This window comes from Lactuca serriola, chromosome 6 (genome assembly GCF_051521515.1).
Source record: "Lactuca serriola cultivar US96UC23 chromosome 6, Lser_US96UC23_V15, whole genome shotgun sequence".
Classification (NCBI taxonomy): domain Eukaryota; kingdom Viridiplantae; phylum Streptophyta; class Magnoliopsida; order Asterales; family Asteraceae; genus Lactuca; species Lactuca serriola.
Genome location: NC_136413.1, coordinates 91,237,447 through 91,261,651, shown reverse-complemented (window position 1 = coordinate 91,261,651; position 24,205 = coordinate 91,237,447). Strand labels below are relative to the sequence as shown.

At 38.0% G+C, this 24,205-nt stretch overlaps 1 protein-coding gene across 2 annotated transcripts; it reads left to right on the top strand.

Annotated features, from left to right (window-relative positions):
• Positions 1-1,214: 1,214 nt before the first annotated feature.
• LOC145060604 (methionine--tRNA ligase, cytoplasmic-like) lies at positions 1,215-6,362 on the top strand. 2 transcript variants are annotated; one of them, XR_013686830.1, is made up of 15 exons: positions 1,215-1,439; positions 1,530-1,674; positions 1,854-2,007; positions 2,146-2,301; positions 2,438-2,668; positions 2,794-2,937; positions 3,028-3,118; positions 3,234-3,340; positions 3,428-3,542; positions 3,857-3,993; positions 4,078-4,143; positions 4,304-4,432; positions 4,518-4,655; positions 4,748-4,880; positions 5,787-6,362. XR_013686830.1 is itself a non-coding variant. In XM_079008250.1 (14 exons), exons 1-14 carry the CDS (start codon positions 1,313-1,315, stop codon positions 4,820-4,822), a joined length of 1,815 nt encoding a protein of 604 aa, XP_078864376.1. In that variant the 5' UTR covers positions 1,215-1,312; the 3' UTR covers positions 4,823-4,941. The 2 variants fall into 2 exon arrangements, 1 of the variants encoding a protein (XP_078864376.1); XM_079008250.1 differs by lacking the exon at positions 5,787-6,362 and having other exon boundaries at positions 4,748-4,941.
• The last annotated feature ends 17,843 nt before the right edge of the window (positions 6,363-24,205 follow it).

Genomic DNA, 24,205 nt, shown 5'->3' with positions numbered 1-24,205 from the left:
CTTTTCCATAATACTATTTTTTTTGAGGTTGTTGACTTGTATTATTCACATATTCCTTGATAATACCACAAACGAGATACAACTATTGGTTATAAACGTCTTCTTTTCATTTGTAAGAAGATCAATTACTTTTTTTTACTTATGATTTGTCGTGTGATTATTCAAAAACAAATTAACAATCTTAATAATATTAGTTATTGTAAATCACACACACACAAAAAAAAATAAATAAATAAATACATATATAATACAATTAAAAATTACTTTGCTGCCAAAATATGTTTAATTGGAACTTGGGGTAAGTGGGTAAAATAAAAAATGCTTGGAATTATGAACACAATTAACTTGGATGATAGGAACTCTAGACTTTAACTCCATATGAGATATGGTTATTGGGCTTTATTTCTTTTATGCTAATTATATAATGTGGGGTAGTATTTTGAAAATGTTGGGGGAGGCCACACGCTGGCAAGCCACCCCATTAGCTCCGTCATTGAGTTTGTAAATGAGTTTAGACTATAATTTTGTTGTTTTTGGTGTTATATTCAGTGAGTTACAATTCTTAAAACAAGTAGTATAAAGTATAATCAATCAAAATTTGACGGTCCAAATGACACAAGAAACGAAAACATATTCATTTTTACGAGTTGTACCGTGTCAAATTCAAAAAAGTATTCATTTTAACGAGTTGTAAAGTATCAAACCCAACAACATATTCGTTTTAACGAGCTGTATCAAATCCAGAAAATATGTTTTAACAAGTTGTACCATATACATGTAAAGTTGTATCGGTCCAAATATGTCCAAGTACTGGAAAATCCGGACATGGACCTGGACCTAGTAAGTTTCATCCGGTCCGGTCCACGGTCCGCAATATGTTCCGAAACCGGCCCGATCCGGTCCAAATGCTCATCCCTAGTTAAATATTTGTGTATACGTATGTATGAGAGAGAGAGGTTGGGGTGTAATTTTTTTAAATAATAAAGTATTAAAAAAATATAAAAAAATAAAAAAAATTTAAAAGGGCAAAATCATTTTTTTGGATTTTTGACCAAGACTATAAAAATTTCTTAATTTTTGGACAAAAGTACAATTTTTTTAATTTTAAACATTTCATGGAAGTTGCATATTTTTTTAGACCTGCAGTTCTTACGAAACCATAAGGACCGATTTGTCTATATGATTATCTTCCTTTTTAAACTTGCTTGCTCCTAAAGTTTAGATTTCTATTTAAGTCCTCAATAAAATAATGAAACTGTTGGCCATTCTTCCCGCTTTGAATCTCTAATCGATTTCTTTATTTCTCTATAAGATGGGGGATATATTGGCCGGCGACGGCGAGGTACCGAAGCTTCCGATTCCCGGCAAACGAAACATACTAATTACCAGTGCTCTTCCTTACGTCAACAACGTTCCTCACCTTGGGAATATCATCGGCTGTAAGTACAGTTGCAGGTGTCGGCTGTTTAACTGTAAAATTATGATCGGTTAATACTTAATTGTCAATTGCATTTCTTGTTAATACCTAGGTGTGTTGAGTGCCGATGTGTTTGCTCGATATTGTCGACTGAGGGGGTATAACGCTATATACATTTGCGGAACTGATGAATATGGAACAGCAACTGAGACCAAAGCTTTGCAAGAAAATTGCACCCCCAAAGAAATATGCGATAGGTAATTACGTTTCTATGTTTCGTGTTATCTGAATTTTGTAATCAATTTTCACGAAACGATCTCAGTTTGAATGTAACGTTACAAGGTTTTGTGACGAACAGTTGATTTTGGATTCTAAAATTCTAGTTCTACTATAAAAACATCGATTCTTCTTCTTATCGTTTTATTTTCCTTTCTAGATATCATGCGATTCACAGGGATGTCTATAATTGGTTTAACATAAGTTTTGATGAATTTGGACGAACTTCAACCCCACAACAAACCGAAGTTTGTCAAGCAATCTTTAAAAAGTTAATGGAGAACAAATGCCTTTCTGAGAACACAATGCAGCAGGTATACACATACATTTTTGTTTGTATTCAACTTGTTCCAAACTGATAGAAACCCTGGCAATCTTTCTGCAATATTTTTTGTTCTATAATGTGGAGATATATTATATATACTAAGTTATGTATATATTTTACACTGCAGCTTTACTGCGATATATGTCAGAAATTTTTAGCTGACCGACTTGTTGAAGGTACCTGCCCTAACAAAACATGCAATTATGACTCTGCCCGAGGAGATCAATGTGAAAGTTGCAGTAAACTGTTGAATCCAACAGAACTCATTAATCCAAGATGCAAGGTAAATTGCTCCCTTATATGAACAAGAAAACAAGTGCTAAGTTTCATGTAGTGAATAAATCAAAACAAAATGTATGTATCCTCATCCTTCTGTACATATTTTGCTTTTTATGACTCCAAATTTGGTCTGCAAATAGGTCTGTGTATCCAGTCCTTGTATCCGTGACACAAATCACTTGTTTCTTGAGCTTCCATTGTTGGAGGGTAAACTTGAAGAGTACATCAAAAAAATGTCAGTGTCTGGATCATGGAGTCAGAATGCTATTCAAGCAACAAATGCATGGCTTAAAACAGGATTAAAGCAACGATGTATTACTAGGGATTTGAAGTGGGGGGTTCCTGTTCCTCATGAGAGATTCAATGACAAAGTGAGTGAAATGAGTTGTTTCTCTCTCTCTCTCTCTCTATTATAAAGTCAAAATGAAAACTCCATCTTATGTCTCACATAGAAGTGTATAGTTTTACAAATTGTTCTACTGTGTGTAATGTTTAGGTTTTCTATGTTTGGTTTGATGCACCAATTGGGTATGTCTCAATCACTTCATGTTACACACCTGAGTGGGAGAAGTGGTGGAAGAATCCTGAAAATGTGGAGTTGTATCAGTTTATGGGAAAAGATAATGTACCCTTTCATACTGTAAGTGCTTTTTCTTCAAGCTTTTAGATCTTATGATGATGTATATCGTAGATATTTTTTCGTCATTAAGTTTGAAAACAATTCTTTCAGGTAATGTTCCCTTCTACACTTCTTGGAACTTCTGAGAACTGGACTTTGATGAAGACTATCAGTGTTACAGAGTATCTAAACTATGAAGGAGGTTTGTTCTATGCTTCTATTCAACCCCACAAGCTATGCTTTTCATAATGAAACATTTTAAATCCCATTTCTTGTTTTTTCTTTTTTCTTTTTAAGTTTTGGGGTATCATGTGTAGGTAAGTTTTCAAAGAGCAAGGGTGTAGGAGTCTTTGGTAATGATGCACAGGATACAAATATTCCAGTAGAAGTGTGGCGATACTATCTGCTAACTAATAGACCAGAGGTATAACTTTTAATTAGTGTATCATTAAAAATGTGATCTCTCACTTTTTCTTTTTTCCTTCTTTTGTTCTCTTTCATTCATTATTAGGTATCAGACACATTATTCACATGGACAGATCTTCAAGCAAAGCTAAACACTGAGTTGCTAAATAATTTAGGCAATTTCATTAACCGTGTCTTGAGCTTCATTGCTAAAGATCCAGGTTAGTAATTAACCCCAGTTTAACCTAAATTAATGGGATTAAGAATTTAAGGATGCAGTTATTATTTTCTACTTTCTTTTTGTCAATTCATGCCCTAAACCCTAAACTCTAAACCCTAAATGCTAGGTTCTAGAGTTGTGTAAGACTAGCAGACTACCCTTTCTTTTTTCTTGCACTACTATCTTATCTTTTTTACTTGAAAGTGGTATGAAGTTATTAGTGTACATGAGGAATATTTTCATATCATGTTGAAGATTATTGGTGTTTTTTTTTAATTCAATCTGAAAAGTATCCTGCTACAATTCCATTGACAGATTCAAGAGCTGGTAGAGGTTCAGGATACAATTCCATAATTCCAGATGCTCCAGGTGCTGAGACACATCTGTTATCAAAGACACTAGGAGACAAAATTGGTACTTATGTTGAACAATATGTTGAGGCCATGGAGAAGGTAATTCTTGACACAAGAACATTCTAGATATTCTGAAATGAGTCCTCATTGGAATATGTATGTATTTTACAAATTGACATATAGGTCAAGCTAAAGCAAGGATTGAAAATTGCAATGAGTATATCTGGTGAGGGCAACGCGTATCTACAAGTAAGTCTACCAAAAAAAAGGGACAACCAAACATGGTAATGGAATGTAACAATCCATTCCGTTACATTGTTGTGATTCCATTCCATCGTACCAAATACATTGTAGTTCAGACGTTGGTTAAGCATGCATGAGAATGGGTTTATTTATTAACTTGATGTAGGAAAGTAAATTCTGGAGGCTTTACAGAGAAGACCTACCTTCATGTTCCATAGTCATGAAAACTTCAGTGGGAGTAGTTTATCTTCTTGCTTGCCTGTTAGAGCCTTTTATGCCATCATTTTCCATCCAGGTAAATCATTTTAAACTTTTTTTTTTCTGGAATGGAAAATTACATTCTTACCCTTACAAATATCCTTCCAATTTGTCTGCTACAGGTACTGAAGCAGCTTTCTTTGCCCCACCAACTTTCCCTGTGTGATGAGAAAGGAGATGTAGAGAAGGCCAAAAGACCATGGGAGATGATACCTTCTGGCCATAGAATTGGGACCCCTGTGCCATTATTTAGAGAACTGGTATATAAATATAAATATATATTTTTTTATAATTATTGAAAAATATAGATGAGGAAGCTTATTGTTTTTGCATATGTGTGATTCTTGTGCAGAGAGATGAAGAGGTGGAGTTGTTGAGGGAAAGGTTTGCTGGAAGTCAAGCTGATCGAGCAGATAGGCAAACATAATTATTATTATTATTAACTAAAACAAAATTATATTGCCAAAAACTGGACTGGGATTTAGGTGGGGTGTTACTTTTAAAAAAGACTGATTTTACTTTTAAAAAGACTGATTTTCAGATTCAGTTTGGTTTTTCTTTATATAAAAACTGGAAAAACAAGTGCATGCATAATTTAAGTGATTAAGCATATTAACTAATATGTTTTTATGGTATTTTCCTTGACAATTAGTGTAAAATGGGGTGAATTATACCCAAAAAGCTATATATGTGGACTGTGATTGTGGTATTTTATTAGGGTAAAACACAAGAAATAGCTATGTACTTTGTTGAAAAGTCTACCTAATGATAGCAACATCATCCAAATACAAAACACAATTGTCAAAAGTATATAATTAATGTCCTCATACAAAAAAGTTGAAACTAAAAATCTATAATTAATTAAATAGAGTTTTCAAAGTACAATGCCTTAATAAAAAAATTGAAGGTTTTGTGATGTGATATGATTTTATACAAATAACTGAAAGTAGATTTTGCTAATTCTTGGATTTAGCCCATCTTTTTCCGTATTGGCTGATTAGAGAGAGCTATATTTATTTGAGATTGTAGCTTACTCTTATTATAATACTCTTGCAGATAATAATAATAATGGAAAGAAAGAATTTACAACTCCCCCCCTGTGGTTTGTCAAAAGTTATGCTTTTCGTCCAGTTGTTGCTGCATGTTTGTCATGGACCGTTTCCCCTTGTCTTCTTTTCCATGGCTGCCGCTCTCAAGGGCAAAATGGTCATTAACCGTTAAATTAAATGGTAACAAAATGATGCTTTAGGGGTGTCATCTGGTGTGGAACAGATCAAACTTATGGATGAAATCAATAACTTTTGACATACCACATGGACAAAAGTGTAATTTCTTAATATGTTAGGGTGATGGCTAATTATCATGCTTGTTTTTATAAATTATAATTACAGGTTTGATTATTTGGAGTGAGAATTAGTTGATGGGAGACACTAGAAGTGGATTTACATTCAGACAAATAAAGATTTGCCATTTACAATATCTGGAAGGTTTCATCCATTTCTGATGGGATCAATACGATGAAGATAATTCAGTTTTTTATTTATTTTTTATTTTTTTATTAAAGCAATATGATGACAGAGTACTGATACGAAAGGGTATGGTATTTTTTTATTATTAAGGATTCGATGTTGTCCCTTCTGATAGGGTGTAGTTATAAATAATCCCCTTAACTTGATAATTTTTTTTTAATGAAGACTCTTGAAAAAAAAAAACAAAGGCAAAATATTGGAGATTGGAGAAGACAACGAGACTTCAACATTACTACACTTGGTATGGGGGTATATCCATATGTATATATTTGTGGTAGTTATGTTAGTTACATTTGATTAGTCAAGCTACGTCGTTTAACTGTTAGAAGTTAATTTGGTTTGTTAGGTGCAGGTTAGCATCAGCTGTGTAGTTTATGTATGTATATATGTTTTGTAGATGGTATTGATTCACTATTGAGAATAATACTTTCATCTCTATTTCTTTCTTCCTTTCATTTCTTCCTATGTAATATGGTATCATAGCAATGTTTTTGGCTTCCAATTTTCTATTGTTGATCTTTTCTTTTGAATATATTTTTTTTCCGGATCGTCAATTGAATTTCTTTTTATCATGTCTAATTCCAGTTCTTCAAGCACCTTGAATGCTTCCAAGGATCAAAATACATCTGATGATCCATATTGTCTTCAACATTATGATAATCCTGGAACTATTCTCGTGTGTCAAATTTCAACAGGAGAGAATTATGCTTTGTATAGTTGTTCCATGAAAATTTCATTGTTTGCTAAAAACAAGCTCGATTTTAACAGGAGGGAAATTATGCTTAGTGGAGAGATTTTGCTAGTAACTACTATAAAAAATTAAAGATGCTTTAGGAAAAACTATCAAATTACAATACTTATTGCACTTCTGGTAAATGTATTTGTTAAGAAGCTAGGAGATTAAACACACTACGAGTTTTCTAATGGGGCTTAATGATAGTTATGCACAAATTCGAGGTCACTCCCCTTCAAAGGATCCAATTCCATTTTCCATTTGTTAATAGTAACTTTTCAGGCATCATAAAAGAAATACAATATGATATCAGTGCAATTCAACCATCCAATTATGCAAGGACGTTGGAAAGTAAATTTTCCAATTTAGTGGAGGATTGTTGGAAATTTAATGGAATTATAACAAGTTGGCAATTTTTCATTTTCTCTCATGGTGGGAGGAGGAACTAAAAGTGTGTTTATAAGCATTTTCTCTTGTTAGGCTTTCAAATGCTTTAATGTAGGAAAAGAGATGGGCCAAGCCCACACACATGCCTAGTCAGGCCGTGGACACGAGTTCACGAAATGACACAACTTAGGCGCACTTTGCATGCCACATCAGTCGTTGGGAGCCGATGAACTTTTATTTTGGCAAGTTCGAGTCGGATCGATTAGACTGACCAGGTCAACGTGTTAACTAATATTAACTTCATGGATAAGCAGACGAAATATCTTTGTCTGGGCCACATTAAGAACTCCCTTTATGATTGCCTCTATGACCTGTATGCATGCATTGGTCAAAAATGTGCGAGAGTTATGGAAAGTTTTGGAACTCAAGTACAAGGCACATAAGGAAGATATTAACAAGTACCTTGTCGCCAAGTACCTAGACTTCCAAATGGTCAATGAAAGACCCATCTTGGAGCAAGTGCATGAGCTCCATGTGTTATTCAATAAACCAACCACACTTTCCATCTCTTTACCAGAACTATTCCAAGTAGGCACAATCATCGCAAAGTTGTCTCCTTCCTGAAAGACTTCTCAAAGAGGATGATGAACAAATCTAAGGATTACACCTTCGATGATATGTTAAAGCACCTCCAAATCGATGAGAAAACTTACAACAGAGACAAGCATGCTAAATTCTGATCGAGTATGCACCATATATATGGTAGGGGTTCTAGTCAATAAGAGAAGAACAGGTTCAAAAACAAGAAAGACTTAACACCTAAGAAGAGGGAGTTCAAGAAGCCTAATTATCAGCAAATCTACAACCAACAAAAGAGAACAAGAAAGTGTCACATACGCGAAGATACCCGTCACTATGCATAAGAGTTCCCCATATAGAAATCTGTATATAATTGTTAAGGATCTTACCAACTTGGTAAAAAGTATAGGTCTTGGAGGAGTCAACATGATTTCTTCACTTACACTAGTAGTGGCATCTTGAGGTTGGTTTATGGATTATGGAGTTACAGTTCATGTATGTGGAAATGAATCGAGTTTTCATACTTATGGTTTCTTATATGAAGGAACTATGGTGGTATGTGTTGATGGTCATAGAGTGGTAGTCTATGATATTGGTAGAATGGTGTTGAAGATTCAAAATGGTTATAGAGGTACTCTTTGAGATATGATACATGTTCATAGAATCTCGAAGGGACTCATGTTAGCGGACAAGTTTGACAAGAACTGGTACAAGTTGGTGATTAAGAATGGTCGTGTGGAGTTCACTCGAAATGCCTTCTTTTGTAACATCCACATCCATTTTGTTGAATCAAAAAAGTGAACCTCTTGAACTTTATCTACCGCAGTCAAGCAATCTCATCATCAACTTGTCATCCGAAGTCTTCAGCACCACAGTCTTTATCTTTACTTAGTTTATTTTGTCTTTTCTGTAAAACACTCTAATGTCCAGTATGCCTTGCATAACTACTCTTAGAGTTGTAAACTTGTCTCTATAAATAGAGATCATTTCTCATGTAATCAGTACCGGTGTGAATCTCTTATCAAATTCTAATACACATCTTCAAAGTTCTCATTCTATCTTACTTGTCAAATCTTCTTACTCTCATAATCAATTATCATCTCTCTTCGGAGCAAGTCACTTGTGACTTAATCACTAAGCTAGATCTCACTTACTAACTTGGTTTGAATGCATTACTTGTTATGAATATGCTTTTGTGTATACTTGATATAACAATTATTTTCATTTACATTTCTTTACTTTTCCGCATCTAACTCACTAACTACTAACTCTTAATATTATTGTTGAGCTAACAAATCCTTCGAGATTAACTATTCCGTTATATACTTGTTCTAACAATTTGTTCAAGTGTGTCTCAAAGTTTTTCTCTCAACAATTGGTATCAGAGCCATAGTGGTTGCTTTTTGAAAATCGGAACTCTGATTTTTCGAAGAGCTTTCTTTACCATTGAAGCTCATTTCTAAAACTCAAAAATTGTTTCAAAATGGCACAATCGTTATCACTGAATGTCTCCAACAGTGTTGGTGGTTCTAATCGAGCCCCAATACTGGTTGCGAATGAGTATCATCACTGGTCTCAAATGATGGAAAGATATCTCAGACGACTTGGTAGAGATGTTTGGCGTTCCATAGAAGAAGGACCACATGTTCCAGTCCTTACACCAGTCCAAACTAATGGAGCCACAACAAGGCTAGGAGGAGGTCAACCAACTTTGAACCGTCCCACCAAAGATGATCTAGACAAGATGGAAAATGATGCTATTGCCTTTTATGAAATCTCTTGTGGAGTTGCTCCTGACAACTTCGACATCATCATAAACTGCAAATCAGCAAAGGAGATTTGGGATGTTCTCAAAAACTTGTACAAAGGCTCAGAGCAGGCTCAAGAAAAGAAGCTCACTACAACACTCAATGAATTCAACAACTTTAAATCTCACTCCGGTGAAAGTTTGGAAGACTCTTTTAAGAGACTCAACTTGATTGTCACAAAACTGTCCAATGCGGGCACCGTCCGCAACAATCATGAAACAAACCTACAGTTGACAGGAAGATTCACTCGTTATCCCTCTATAAGCTCTATGGAGAGTTGCAAGCTCAAGAGTCCACCGTACTCAAGGACTGCTCAGACTTCGGAGGTCCACTTGCACTGGTAGCACAATCACCTCACACTCAAACCTATCCCACTTCGTATGACTCACCATCGCAGTCATATGAAGCTGACTCAGAATATGACGATGAAGAAGAGTTTCAGAATACCATCGCCCTTATCAGTCAAAAATTCAATCGCTTACCACCTTCATTTCGTAAAAACCAACAATACAATCGACCACCTTTCAACCGCAACTTTCAAAACAATCACTTTCATTCCACCAAGAATCCTTTCCCTACACCGTAGCCTCAACAAACACAGTCTAAAGACGTACCACCGCAGTCTCAATCAACGGACTCCGGTACCTCTTTAGAAGACAAAAGTGACATTGTTATATGTCACAAGTGCAACAAAGAAAACCATTTTGCCAAGGAATGCAAGGCAAACGTAGTGAAAGACAAAGCCTTCTATCTCAGAATGACTCAAGAATTGGAAGACAAAGAAAAGGGAAAAGCCTAAGTTGCTCAAATGAAAAGGAATCATCAAGTGTGGTCATCAGGAGATGAAGACGAAGACGATCACAGTAAAGGAAAGGCAAGATCTGTATGGTAGCAACTGCTGATGAAGACGGCTCAACCAATCTAAAGAAGAACCATTGCTATATGGCAAAAGATGGAACTCTCAGCATTGTGGAACAAGTAAAACTTATGATTCAAACTTTAAATTACAACATGCATGATTGTCAACCTTTCATAGACACACTCAATGACACATGTGCTGCCGTCCTTACAGATTACAATAAAGCCTTAGATGAGAAGAACATCGCTTCGCAGGAGATGTTCCATGTTAGAGGACATTTGGACAATAAGAGACTTAAAATTGCAATGTTAGAGAAGGACTTGATGCTAGAAAAAGATGCTAGGATGTTAAGTGAAACACAACTAGAAATAGCTTTAAATCAGAGAGATTTAGCATAGAGTGAAATTGTACACTTAAATCTGTTAATTGAAAAGCTTTTTAATGAAACTGAGGCCATTGAGAATCTTGTTAATAATGGGAATGTTGATAACACTTTTAATTGGGGTTGGTCCAATGGGTACCCAACCGTAACGGACTCCTCACCTCGGTTCACACCGGAACGTCCCTATGTCCCTCCAGACCACAACTTCTTATTCCCAGTCAATGATAAAACATTTCCTGAGGATATCCAAGCTCATTTTGGTAAACTCCATGATCTGAGTAATAACTGTGTTATCGAGGAAATTCTCCCTGAATTTTCTAATCATGTTGATAACATAGTTCATTCTGATTCTCAGACATCATCTGTAGCCGATGAGGAAATTATTGTCGAAAGTCCTGAAGTCTCATTAGACTTCCCATCTCTGCAGTCTGACTGTAGTGTTCCTAACCGCAGTCATGAACTGCAATCCGTCCCATTACCCAGTATCAAATGTCCCACTGAAGTGTCCACCAAGACTTACTCTATGGTAGTCCAAAGCACTACACCGCAGACCATAGTTAAAAGTTCTGTGACTATTGAACCAATTAATCATAAACTACCAATCGAAAATTTTGAATTTGGTCAATGTTCTCAAAGTCCTGACTTCTCCAGTTCGGATGAATCAAGTCCCTGTTTTTCAAAATCTTCAAAAGATTTAAGGAAACCGCAATTAAATGTCACTGACTGCGGTTCTCCTAAGACCGAAGCAAAAAGAGCTTTTAAAGAAGAATTTCGCTCCCGTGGGAAGCAACGGGAAATTCATTCAAAACAAAAGAAATTTATGAAATGTCCAAAGTCAAAGAATCCAGAAAAACTTGTTTTCTCAAATTATCATTTCAAGTAAACTGTTTCCAAGAAAACAAAAAGGAAGGAGTTCATTATTTCTGACACTATTCAAAAATCATCTAACTCTAAGGATAAGTCTTTTCGATCAAATGGTTTTCAGGTCTATTCTTTAGACAATCCAAAATGGAAAGGTATTCTACCTACTCCAACCCTTCCATTATCACTTTCAAAAACTCAAAAATGGAAAGGAATTTTGCCAACTCCGGCTCTCAAAAGGTCACCTCAAGAGTTTAAGAAATCACATCACAAAAGGCCTGCACGTGTCTGCACACCTGCAAGACTTGCAAAAAACACATTTTCAAAACACACAAACAAAAAGGTCAAATCTCACAATCCTCGGACTGGACAAAAGCATACTTTCTCTTCAAAACCTCAGACTAAGTCAAATGTCAGGGGAAATGAAAAAAAGTTCACGTGTCAATGTCAGTGTCAAAAGATCTTCTCTCATGACAAATCTCATCGTTCTCAAAAGACTCGTAACTATCCACAATCTCACAAAACTCCAAAAAATCTCAAACACCCAGGACTAGGCTTGAAAGTTGACTTAAAACCCGTCCCTGCCACCTTGCATCATGCATCAATTAATACATCGTATGTGACTCCGGGCTCCAAACTCGCTTGGGTGCCCAAATTAACCACTTAATTTCTATAGGCTTTGTGTAAGGAGGATCAAGAAGAAGAATGGTTGATCGACAGTGCCTGCTCAGGCCTATATGCAATGGTGGAAATGTTACATTCGGCAACAATGCGAATGGCATTATCCGAGGTTACGGTGTACTCACTACGGGGAACTTCTCAATACAGAAGGTTGCTTTTGTAGAAAGCCTTAAACACAATCTCATAAGTGTTGGCAAACTATGTAAGGCAGGTATCGAGTGGAATTTGATGATCAATTCTGTTACATCATGATGAGTGATAGAAGCATTTACTTAATCAAGTCACGATTTGAAGGCACCATGTATCCTCTGGATGTCTCTCTCATCATTGGTAAACCGCAGCTGTGCTTTCTCTCAAAAGTCGTATCCGAAGTTAGCTGGTTATGGCACCACAAGCTCGCTCATCTTAACTTCAAATACATCAACACCTTGGTTACTGAAGAATTGGTCAGAGGTCTACCCATTCTCAAGTTCAGCAATGACACTCTATGTCCAGCTTGTGAATGTGGTAAGCAGTCAAAAGCAAGCCACCCTATGGTGATTGACTCCTCTATATCCGAACCACTCGAACTTCTCCACGTTGATCTATGCGGTCCATTAACCGTAGCCAGTCTCCATCATAAAAATATATATTGGTTATAGTTGATGACTTTACTCGCTTCACTTGGGTATTCTTTCTCAGACTCAAATCCGAAACACCGCAGATTCTAATAAATTTCATCAAAGAAATAGAACTCCAGATCAAGCTTCATGTAAGACGCATCCACAGTGACAATGGCACTGAATTCACTAATCATCCTCTCAACAACTTCTTGGTGTCAAAATGTATCTCTCATAACTTTTCAGCTCCGTATACACCTCAACAAAATGGTGTAGTAGAGCGAAGGAACCGCACGCTTGTTGAAGCAGCCAGATCCATGCTCAACTTCACACATCTTCCTCTTCTTTACTTCTGGGCTGAAGCTGTAGAAACCGCATGCTTCGTTCAGAACCGAAGCATTGTGTGCAAACGCCTCAACAAGACACCATATGAGGGTCTCAACAACCGAAAGCCAAATGTTCGTTTCTTTCACATCTTTGGGTGTAGATGTTTTGTGATCAACAATAGAGATCAACTCAACAAATTTGCACCGAAGTCAGATGAATGCATTTTTCTAGGTTACTCCACAAATAAGGTTGTGTATCGGGTTCTCATCAGACGTACAAGGCTAATCAATGAAAGTTTTGATGTGAAGTTCGATGACTCTTACATCCGCAACACCCCTCCATCTACTGAAACCACTGCAATCATGGAAAACGACATTCCTGCTTCTTCAGGTCCTCTAAACCTGGTTGAAGTAAATTATGATGATCTTTTCGACCCTGTTGAAACGGCAAAACTATCCGAAGTACTTGTATCACCAACTTCTCAACAACAACACGCTGATGTTTCTGGTCCATCTCTATCCGAAGTAGCATCTCTCAATACTTTCACCTCTCCGGTTGAGGGGGAAAGCTCTACTCCGGTTCATACTATAACCATCGAGGTTCCAGTACTTGATGATGCTCAAGCTCCCATTCTCAGAAAAACACTCTCATCAGCAGTCCAGGGGGAACCTTCTTAGTTTCCAGAAGAACTCCCTTCAGCAATCCAGGGGGAACCTCTCCAAACTACTCAAGAAAATGTCATTCTCGCTCCAACAAGTCAAGATGATTTCACAGGCTGTTCACAAATCCAGTGGGAACTTCCTTCCCCATTCGAAGCAACCTATGATATTGAAAACATTCCTTCTACTGCAGCTGCTGATTATCTGTTGCCTCGTCTACATGTATGGACGAAGGATCACCCACCAGGTCAAATTATTGGGAACTCATCCACAAGTATCCAAACTCGATCTGCCAAAGATTTATCTGATCATTGTCACTATGCAGCATTCATGTCCGCAGTCGAGCCTTGATCTATCAATGAAGTATTATTGGAACCAGATTGGATTTCTGCAATGCAAGAAGAACTGAAAGAATTTGAAAGAAACAAAGTGTGGCAACTTGTTCCCATTCCACGAGGCCATACTATTTTTGGTACAAGATGGGTGTTCAAGAGCAAGCTAGATGAATCTGGTACGGTTATCAGAAATAAGGCAAGATTGGTTGCTAAAGGCTATAGTCAACTGGAAGGCGTTGACTACGATGAACATATGCTTCGGTGGCTAGAATGGAAGCAATTCGAATCTTCTTAGCATACGCTTCCCACAAAACATCAAAGTACACCAAATGGACATTAAGAGCACTTTTCTCAATGGGGAATTGAAAGAAGAGGTTTATCTTCAATAACCTCCCGGCTTTGAAAGTGTCGAGTAGGGGTGTTCGTTTGGATGGATCGGTTTGATCCGATCCAATCAAGTAAATCCAAATTGATTTTGGTTTTCAAAACATGGATCCGAATTGTGCAAACTAAATTCAAATCCAATCCGATCCGATCCAATTACAATTCGGTTGGATCGGTTTTTATAATTCAGTTTTCAAAAACCGAAACATTTTAAAATGACATATAATTATAATATTACCCAACTTTACACAAGAAGCAAAAACAAATCATTTAGTTGTGATTTGAAATTTATAAACAACTAATAAGAAGATATATTATAGTTAAATATTTTATAGATACAAAACTTTCGAGAGAAAATGAATATTAATGTTTTTTTATCGGGTGAAACGTTTTGAACCTATTTGAAAAAATAAATTACAAAATTAATAAATAATTATATATATATATATATATATATATATTATAAATAAATAAATAAGAAATGTTTATTCGGTTTTTTGGACTATTCGGTTCTTATTTTATAAACCAAAACCAATCCGAAATCCAAAATACTAATTCGGTTTTGTCGAAAACCAATCCAAAAATCCGAATATCCTAACCAAATAGTCCAATCCAAATTGTCCAATTGGATAATTTGGTTTTATCCGAATAGTGAACAACCCTAGTATCGAGTTCCCTGATCACCGCTACAAGCTTCAAAAGGCAGTCTACGGTCTGAAGCAAGCTCCTAGAGCTTGGTATGAGACTCTTTCGGAATTCCTAGTCTCTTCAGGCTACAAAAGAGGAGTGATTGATCCCACGCTATTTAGAAAAGCAAACGGTTCTCACCATATGCTTGTACAAATATATGTGGATGATATCATCTTCGGATCGTCGGATCAAGGAATGGTGGATGAATTTGCTAAGCTCATCACAAAAAAATTTCAAATGAGCATGAGTAGAGAGATTAACTTCTTTCTAGGTCTTCAAGTCAAACAAATTCAGCAAGGGATATTCATTCATCAAGAGAAATACACCACTGAACTTTTGAAGAAATACTCTATGGACAACTGCTCCTCGGCTAAGGTTCCTATGGCCTTCAGATATAAGATCTCTGCTGATCCTTTTAGCGAATCCGTGGATCACAAGACTTATAGAGGTATCATTGGGTCTCTAATGTATCTCACCGCAAGCCAACCGGACATTTTCTTTGCAACTGGTGTGTGTGCAAGGTATCAAGCTGACCCAAAAGTGTCACACATGACCGCAGCCAAACAAAATCTCCAGTACATAAAAGGAAGCAAATCTCTTGGTCTATGGTACCCCACAGGCAATGAATTCAGTCTTCAAGCGTTTACTGATGCGGATCATGCCGGATGCAAACTTGATCGAAAAAGTACATCTGGTGGATGTCAATTTTTAGGAGGAAGACTTGTCAGCTGGTCCTCAAGAAAACAAAGATGTGTTTCATTATCTACCACAGAAGTAGAATACGTGGCCGCAACCAGTTGCTGTTCCCAAGTCCTTTGGATGAAGACACAACTATTAGACTATGGATACCGAATGCTGTGGATACCAATCTATTGTGACTCTGAAAGTCCCATAGCGATTTCCCATAATCCTATTCATCACTCCAAGACTAAACATATTGAACTACGGTATCACTTCATCAAATACCACATTCTGAAAGGTAATATAGAACTCATCTTTGTCCCTACTCATGAAGAGATTGCTGATGTATTTACAAAAGCACTTGACTCTACAAAATTCAATGTGTTCTTACAAATGTTGGGAATGATGAATCCAGACCCTAAATTCTTCTTGAATTGACAGGCACCGCAGACCTTCCTGGTCTCCATTGTGGTTCTAACTGAAAGTTATTGATAATAGATGGTTTTGGAACATTCTGTGTACCGCAATCAATGTACCGCAACCATATATTATATTTAGCTTTCATGGGTCCTTCTTCTTTGTTATTACTAACTTTTGTACAAGTGCTCTTCTCAGTTTCTCTCACTACAACCATCCGCAATGATGTGTTCATCCGCAATCACATTAATTGATTTACAGACGGTTCATTCTTTTTGAAAAACAAAAAAACATAGTGTGCTATTTAATGATCCTTCATTAAATAAAAACATTCCTTTGAGAAAATGTCACATTCTTCTCTCCCAAAACCTTGTGTCGACCTATTTTAGGTATGATGACAAAATAAAAGATTTTCCAAATCAAATCCTCTAAAATGTCTTTTCCTATTATCCAAACCATCCCATCCATTACAACTTCTACTTTATCCAACGAAATTTTCTCACCCTTCCACACGTTCTCAAGACGTGATTTTACATCTAACATTTCATTAAATGTAGAGTTCTTTTTGGTTAATCCTAATTTTAATCTTTATCCTTTTTTGTCAATATGTGGTTAAGATTAAAGATGCCTTTTTCAAAGATAAACCAATTTTTTTTACCCAATTTCACCTAGGTCAAAAACCTTAACGTTTCCCGCTCCTACAAATCACTATAAAACCCTTTTTTCTCTCCACAAAGAAACCTTTACGCTCTCAAAACCCTCAATCCTTTTCTGCATTCTTCAAGTCTTACCAACTCAACAATGGTGAAATCCGACGCTGCCAAGAAACAATCCAAAGCTTCTGGATCAGTGAACCTAACTGGTTCAGACTCTCCCACGATTGCCTCGAGCAATTTCAGAGTAGTGTTCGACGATCAACCCACTTACAATGCACCAACCAAACTGATGATCAAGTTCTTGAAGAATCATCCCCTGTTTGGACCTTTTGATGCATTTATAGACATTGTTCCACTCTCCACTCTCTACAAGTGTGCCTTTTCTGCATATCGCCCAGTCGATAACCCTCAAGAAGTCCATCTAAACCTTGTTAACGATTCTTTGGTCATCCTGACCAAAGAAAAGTTCCTTTCAGCCATCAATCTTCTGATTCATCCATTTGTTAAGTTTTTCACTCCATCAATGGCGGATGTCACCTCTGCACTGTACCAAATGGGCTATCAGAAGAAGATAAAAGGCGTTGGTGAGTTCAAGAAGAACCAATTGCCTGCGGTCTGGCAGTTTGTCTGTCACTTCATCATCCGCAGTCTGTCCGGTAGAACCGGAGGCACGGACAACATGGAATTAAAGCTTTTAGAATTGGTTTGGAGCATATTCACCGGTCGCGATGTGAACTATGGTCAGATTCTCTGGGACGATTTCTCCAATACATTCCCAAGGAGAGCCCGAGGCAGAACCCATCCGAGCTTACTTTTGCTCGATTCTAGTTTCTATTCATATCTGACTTGCATGCGGATGCCAAGATTGACATGGGTGACGACATCAATTTCTTCGTCACCAAAGACTTAAAAAGGTACAACCCTTCCTCTGATCAAACTATTTTTGGTCCCATCCGCCGACTCTCTACCCATATTCTTACTTCACTTGGTCTTGAGACTGTTGATGTCTCAGACCACGTTGAGGCTACAGAAGGTATTGACCCATACCTTCCTACCCCGCCTCTTCCATCCGCAGCCTTAAACCCTTAAGGTACCGCAGTCCTTTCTTATACCACTCTTTCTAACGTCTCTCAGAGACTCAAACATAAGGTTTCTTCGCTCCATGGTCCCCGCACCACAAAGAAATCTATCACCCCCAAAAAGGATGCCCCCAAAACCATCCAAACCATCAAAGAAGAGAAAATCACCACCAGTTATCATAACTGCTGAACCGAGTCACCATGAATCCGGTAGTGACTCTGAAGAGGATAACCAACCCATCTCTATCCTCAAGAAACGGAAAGCTGATCCCACTAGCCAAATGCATGACCGGACCGATACCTCAGCCTCTCAACAGGCTCCGGTAGTCCTTGGGATGCCTGCACATCCATTTGACAACACCATCTTTTTCGTTTCAGACTCAGAAAGTGAATCTGAATCACAACAAAGAGGAGACTCCCCACTAGTACATTCCCAAAGCGATGATACTGGTTCTCGCCCTAAAGTCTCCAGGGCTTCCCGACTGCATATTTTTTCATCCGAGGAGTTGAACTCCATCCTATTGAATGTCACCCATACACTCCAAATACAGTCCCATCCGTAGGGCACTTCTTCCGCCTTTGCCAGAACTGAGCTGAGGCCAAACTTGACCATGGGTCAAGGAGACCAAGGAAGCTCATGAAATCCTACTCTGCTGACATTACAATCAGGTGGTTTAGGCACGGTGAGCCCAAATGTGAAAGGATCCATGAACCCAAGGGACACCTTGGTGCGATTTACATGAATTGACGGAGAAGACTCTAATGATTCTTGGAGCCGATATCAACCCTCTAACGAGGATGAAGCCAAGAAATATGTCGCTTTTCGTAGGGAATTTCAAGCTCGCAAGGATCAGCAAATCAAGCAACAACAGCTTAAGGAACAAGAGATTCAAGCCGTGGCAAAGTATTGGGCAGATGCCATCAACAATGCCAATACCGTAGCCACCATCCTGAAGGTTCAAGAATGGATGTCCGCAATGGCAAACAAAGTGCAACAAGCTCAGCAAACCAGTTCTGATCAGCATGTCCATCAAGCTCTCCCTTCTCCCACTGATGCAGGTTCACAAGCTGAAGAACCTGAAACTCCCCCACACTTCAAGAATCTGGAGGAGTATATGTCGTCTCCAAGCTCAAATGATTCTCCTGCCACTGCTCAAAGAAAAAGAGACTGGAAGGCAGCTAAGCTAGCCGAAGAAGTATGGAGACTCTACGGATTCGACACAGTTATGGATGAATCCTTGATAAATTCTTGGATCAATCCACATAGAAGACTTCTTGATGATGACTATGTCCCTCATCTCACCTATGTGGAACCCCCCTTAGACAGCTACTGGGATGTCCCAATCTCACCGAATGCCAGATACTTCATTGTATTTGAGCAGTTCGACCGCAGCCTTCCTGGCGACAAAAGACTTCCTATGGAGTTCGAGAGACTTAGCCAATTCTATGCTAAGCATGCCTCTCCAGTTGAACACATATGGTCTAACAATAGACCATCCGCAATGAAGAATTACAAGATCCGGAAGTTCATGAAGGCTGAGTTCATCCAGTACACCCTGAACAAGAGGGAGCACGACTACATCCGCACCCAGGCTGATTTTCCGTGTATGAACCCTGAAGAAGTGTTTCTCATCGCCAAGGTTTTTCAGCACAAGTCTGAGAAGCATCCGAAGATGAAGATCGCTCTTGAAAGGGCCAGTACCTTTCTTAAGGAAACAGTCTGTGACTTCGCAAAAATAGATGTAGACATTCATCCCATCATCTCCAAGATTGCTGACTTACCACCGCTTGACCCCGCACCCATGCCTACCGAAGGCTATGAAGAAATATCCTTAGGTGCAACCAACTATCCTGAGCTAGGAGTCATTTTCAAGAGGAAGACTGACAATGTCAAATATTTAATTCCTATGACTGCCATGCACCGTCTCACCAGAAAACAACTTGAGATCTGCCGCAACGCAGTTGAAAAATCCAAGCATACAACCGCAGAGGTCAAGTTTGAAATACTGAGAAGAATCAACTGGTTAGAGAACGTCAGGAAGTTTTGGTGGATCCTGATCAAGTTCCTTAAACTGGATAGCTGATCAAAGTTAAAGAGGTCACTTAGGGGGAAATTGTTGAATAAAAAAAGTGATCCCCTTAAACTTCAGCTACCACAGTCTCCAAGCCACCGTAGTCAAGCAATCTCATCATCAACTTGTCATCCGAAGTCTTCAGCACTGCAGTCTTTAGCTTTACTTAGTTTATTTTGTTTTTTTTGTAAAACACTCTAATGTCTAGTATGCCTTGCATGGCTACTCTTAGAGTTGTAAACTTGTCTCTATAAATAGAGATAATTTCTCATGTAATCAATACCGGTGTAAATCTCTTATCAAATTCTAATACACATCTTCAAAGTTCTCATTCTATCTTACTTGTCAAATCTTCTTACTCTCATAATCAATTATCATCTCTCTTCGGAGCAAGTCACTTGTGACTTAATCACTAAGCTAGATCTCACTTACTAACTTGGTTTGAATGCATTCATTGTTATGAATCAGCTTTTGTGTATACTTGATATAACAATTGTTGTCATTTACATTTCTTTACTTTTCCGCATCTAACTCACTAACTACTAACTCTTAATATTAATGTTGAGCTAACAAATCCTTCGAGATTAACTATTCCGCTATATACTTGTTCTAACAATTTGTTCAAGTGTGTCTCAATGTTTTTCTCTCAACACATTTTGTGAGGTATTATATTTCTTGGTATTTTTGGTTGATTGTTGATTGTTAAAGACGGAAGGGGCTTATTACGTTGGGCATAATATGAGTACACACAACGTACTCACTTAACTTGGACGCATGGGGAGCATCTTCGTACGTTGGGTGTACAATATGTACGCCAGGCGTACGTTGTGATTCAACAAACCCTAATTTTTAGGGTTTAACCCCTATATAATCCCCATTATGAGGCTTGAGGCTGCCCCCTCATCAGCCTCCTTCCCTCATTAGCCCTCCCATGAAACCATAGCTTCCATTTGAGTGTTTTGAGCTTAAACGTGACATTGGTTGGTGTTTTTGGTGATCTTGAAGAAGGAAGGATCTCTTGGAAGTTACTATTGTGGTGTTAAAGCTTGTGGATCCAGAACTTAGCCACATTGATCATTCTTCAAAAGGTATCAAGTACTTACCTCTATGATTCATCTCTTAGTTCTAGATAGTTAGGGTTTTTGGCTTGTTTTGGTCCTTTAAGGTATTTCTTGAGAGTATAAGCTACTCCAGAAGGTTATGATGATGGATCTTTGTGTTTCTGATGTCCCTTATGCATAAAAATGCTTGATGGATTAAACTCAACCATGCAAGGGTTTAGGGTTGTTTCATGAAGATAGTATGTTAAAATCTAAGATTTGACCTTTTAAGCCATACAAAAGCTTAAAGTCTTCGACTTTATGGTTTAAGACCTTGTTCTAATGTTGACTTGAATTTTGGACGTTATGAGTTTAATGAGTTAAGTCATTTGGAGTGGGTTTGGCTGTCTAACCAATACGTCGGGCGTAGTTTTGAGTACGCGACACGTACTGGGCTAGCACCTCGATTTTGGATCAGCCAAGTACGTTGGGCATACGATCCAGGTACGTCATGCGTATGACAGTCTGTGGGATTTTGGATTTTTGGGCTCGGGTTTAGTTGGGCTCTTGGTTGTTGAGTTTAGGACTTAGACCATTTTATGGTATTGGATCATTTATGGGCCTTAGGCTATCTTGGAGCTTTTGGGCCTATGTTGGGCTTTAAGGTTCTTTATTTTGGGCTTAGGACATTATTAGGCCTTATTACCATGAGCTTAACCTTAGATAGTAACTAAGGATGGTATTGATTATGTTCAGCGTGAGGAACTGTTGGGCAGTAGAATCATGTATGGGATTTGGTATCTTTTGATCAATGTGAGTTTCTCTTCACTGTACTCGTGGGTCGAAGGCACAAATATCAGCCCACAAGATTATGTTAGTAGGATGATAGTTGTCTTCGTGATAATTCCATGTTATGTATGTTTATGCATGTTGTCTTCGTGACTTTCATTGATATGATTGTATGCTTAGCTGTAGGGTTGAAATAGACCCAGTACCAGTTGAAAGATACCGAAGGGGGGTGAAATAGACCTTATACCAGTTGAAAGATACCGAAGGGGTGAAATAGACCCAATACCGGTTGAAAGATATCGAAGGGGGTGAAATGGACCTAATACCGGTTGAAAGATACCGAATGGGGGTGAAATAGACCCAACTACGTTTTGACTGTTATGTATGTATGGTATGTGGTATTTTGGGGGAGCTCACTAAGCTTTGTGCTTACGGTTTTCAGTTTGTGTTTTAGGTACTTCCAACTCAAAAGGGAAGGGATCGGCTTGATCGTATCGCATCTGCCCATATTTTCCGCATTATGTGATTTTGGGATTTGTATTATGATATTATTTCATTATGATACTCTTTTGGTTGTTTCGACATGATTACTGGATGTTTGAAATGAATTAAAAATGAAATCTTTATCTGGAATTTTCGGATGTTATAAGTTGGTAGCAGAGCCTTGGTTTGAGGGATTCGGGCATACTCCCGGGTGTGTCTGAACTCAAACTGAGGATTTGGTAGATTTTCATAGTAAAAAGTAATTTATTTATAATAAAAGAAAGGGTGTGATGCATGCAATCAACCGAGCTCAAGTAAGTTTCCCTAAAATGCTCATATATGTCAAATGTTTTATACTATGATATGAGAATCACATGATAGATTAGGACTAAGGATTTGCTCAGGATTGCATGATAAAATGTCAGAAGAGATGCCTTTATGTGCCTATTGTATGAGCTTATAGATTTGCATGCTAGTATGAGATCAGTTATCTGATAGGATGACATGTTTAGGTTATGTTCTGATTCGAGTTGTTTTATGCTTGAATGTTGCGTGCTTTGTGCTTTTAGGAATTTTCATTAGTACCAATTGACTAGTGGATGAATGCGTTTGGTTGCATATTGTTGATATTAGATAATTTTAGAAGGTTAGGTTTAACTTTATTGCACAACTCTTGTTTGGTCCAACCATTGTAGTGTGGGAGCTTTCATTCAAAGAATTATATAGTATCGGTAGTATGTAATTGTATTCATTTGGTAGCTAGATGGTATTAGTGGGAGTTCCTTCTACAGCTGATAGCATAGAGTGGTGAGCAAAGGAACCAAAGGAAGTTCTTGGAATATATATTGGCACACAAGTGCTCTATACTCTATAGTATGAGAGGGGTAATAGATAGAAAGAAAATGACTTTGAGGAATCATGACAGTCCTTGGGGAGGGCATGAATATGTGTGGAGGGTGGTATTGGGCCCGTACTACTGAAAGCACATGATATATACCCAAGACAAGGAAGGCCATGTTGAATTCAAGAGACTTCGAAAGTGTGAACCTCTTCATGTGTATACTGATTGTTTATGTGTTATGTTTCAGCATGGTGATGACATGCGGTGGGGCAGGAGGTTCATGATCTGGATCTGGTTCGGGCTCGGGCACCAAACCAATTGATGAGGTATTACACGAGTTCATTGCGTCTGAGGTTACTAGAGGCATCCTTGATGCGACCCCAGTGATATTTGGGTCAAAAAAGAGGGTATCATTGAATTGATGGAGGATCACCTTCAGATGTTTAGGGCCGATCTGGCTGCTACTCATCCTAGAGCCCGCACTCTCTCCTTCAAGGATTTTAGGGGTTATGGGGCACCATATTTCTTTGGGGCGAAGGACCCCATTGCAACCAGGCGATGGATAGCAAATATTGAGTGTGCCCAGATGACTACCTTCTGCCTCGATGGGTCGAAGATGAGGTTTTCCGCAGGCTATCATGAGGCGAATAATCTTACACATGATTTGGAGTTAGGGGTTGTGGTGTTTTCCCTTAAGATTTGGCGACATTACCTTTATGGGTTCCGTTATACTATCTATACGGACCACAAGATCCTGAGGTATCTAATAGATCAACCGAATCTGAACATGAGACAGCGTAGATGGTTGGATATAGTAAAGAATTATGATTATGAGATCCTTTATCACCCGGGGAAGGCCAATATGGTGGCTGATGCTCTCAGCTGCAAGGCAGTTGCTGCTCCAATCAGGGATGTGTGTTTGAGGATGAAAATGATTAC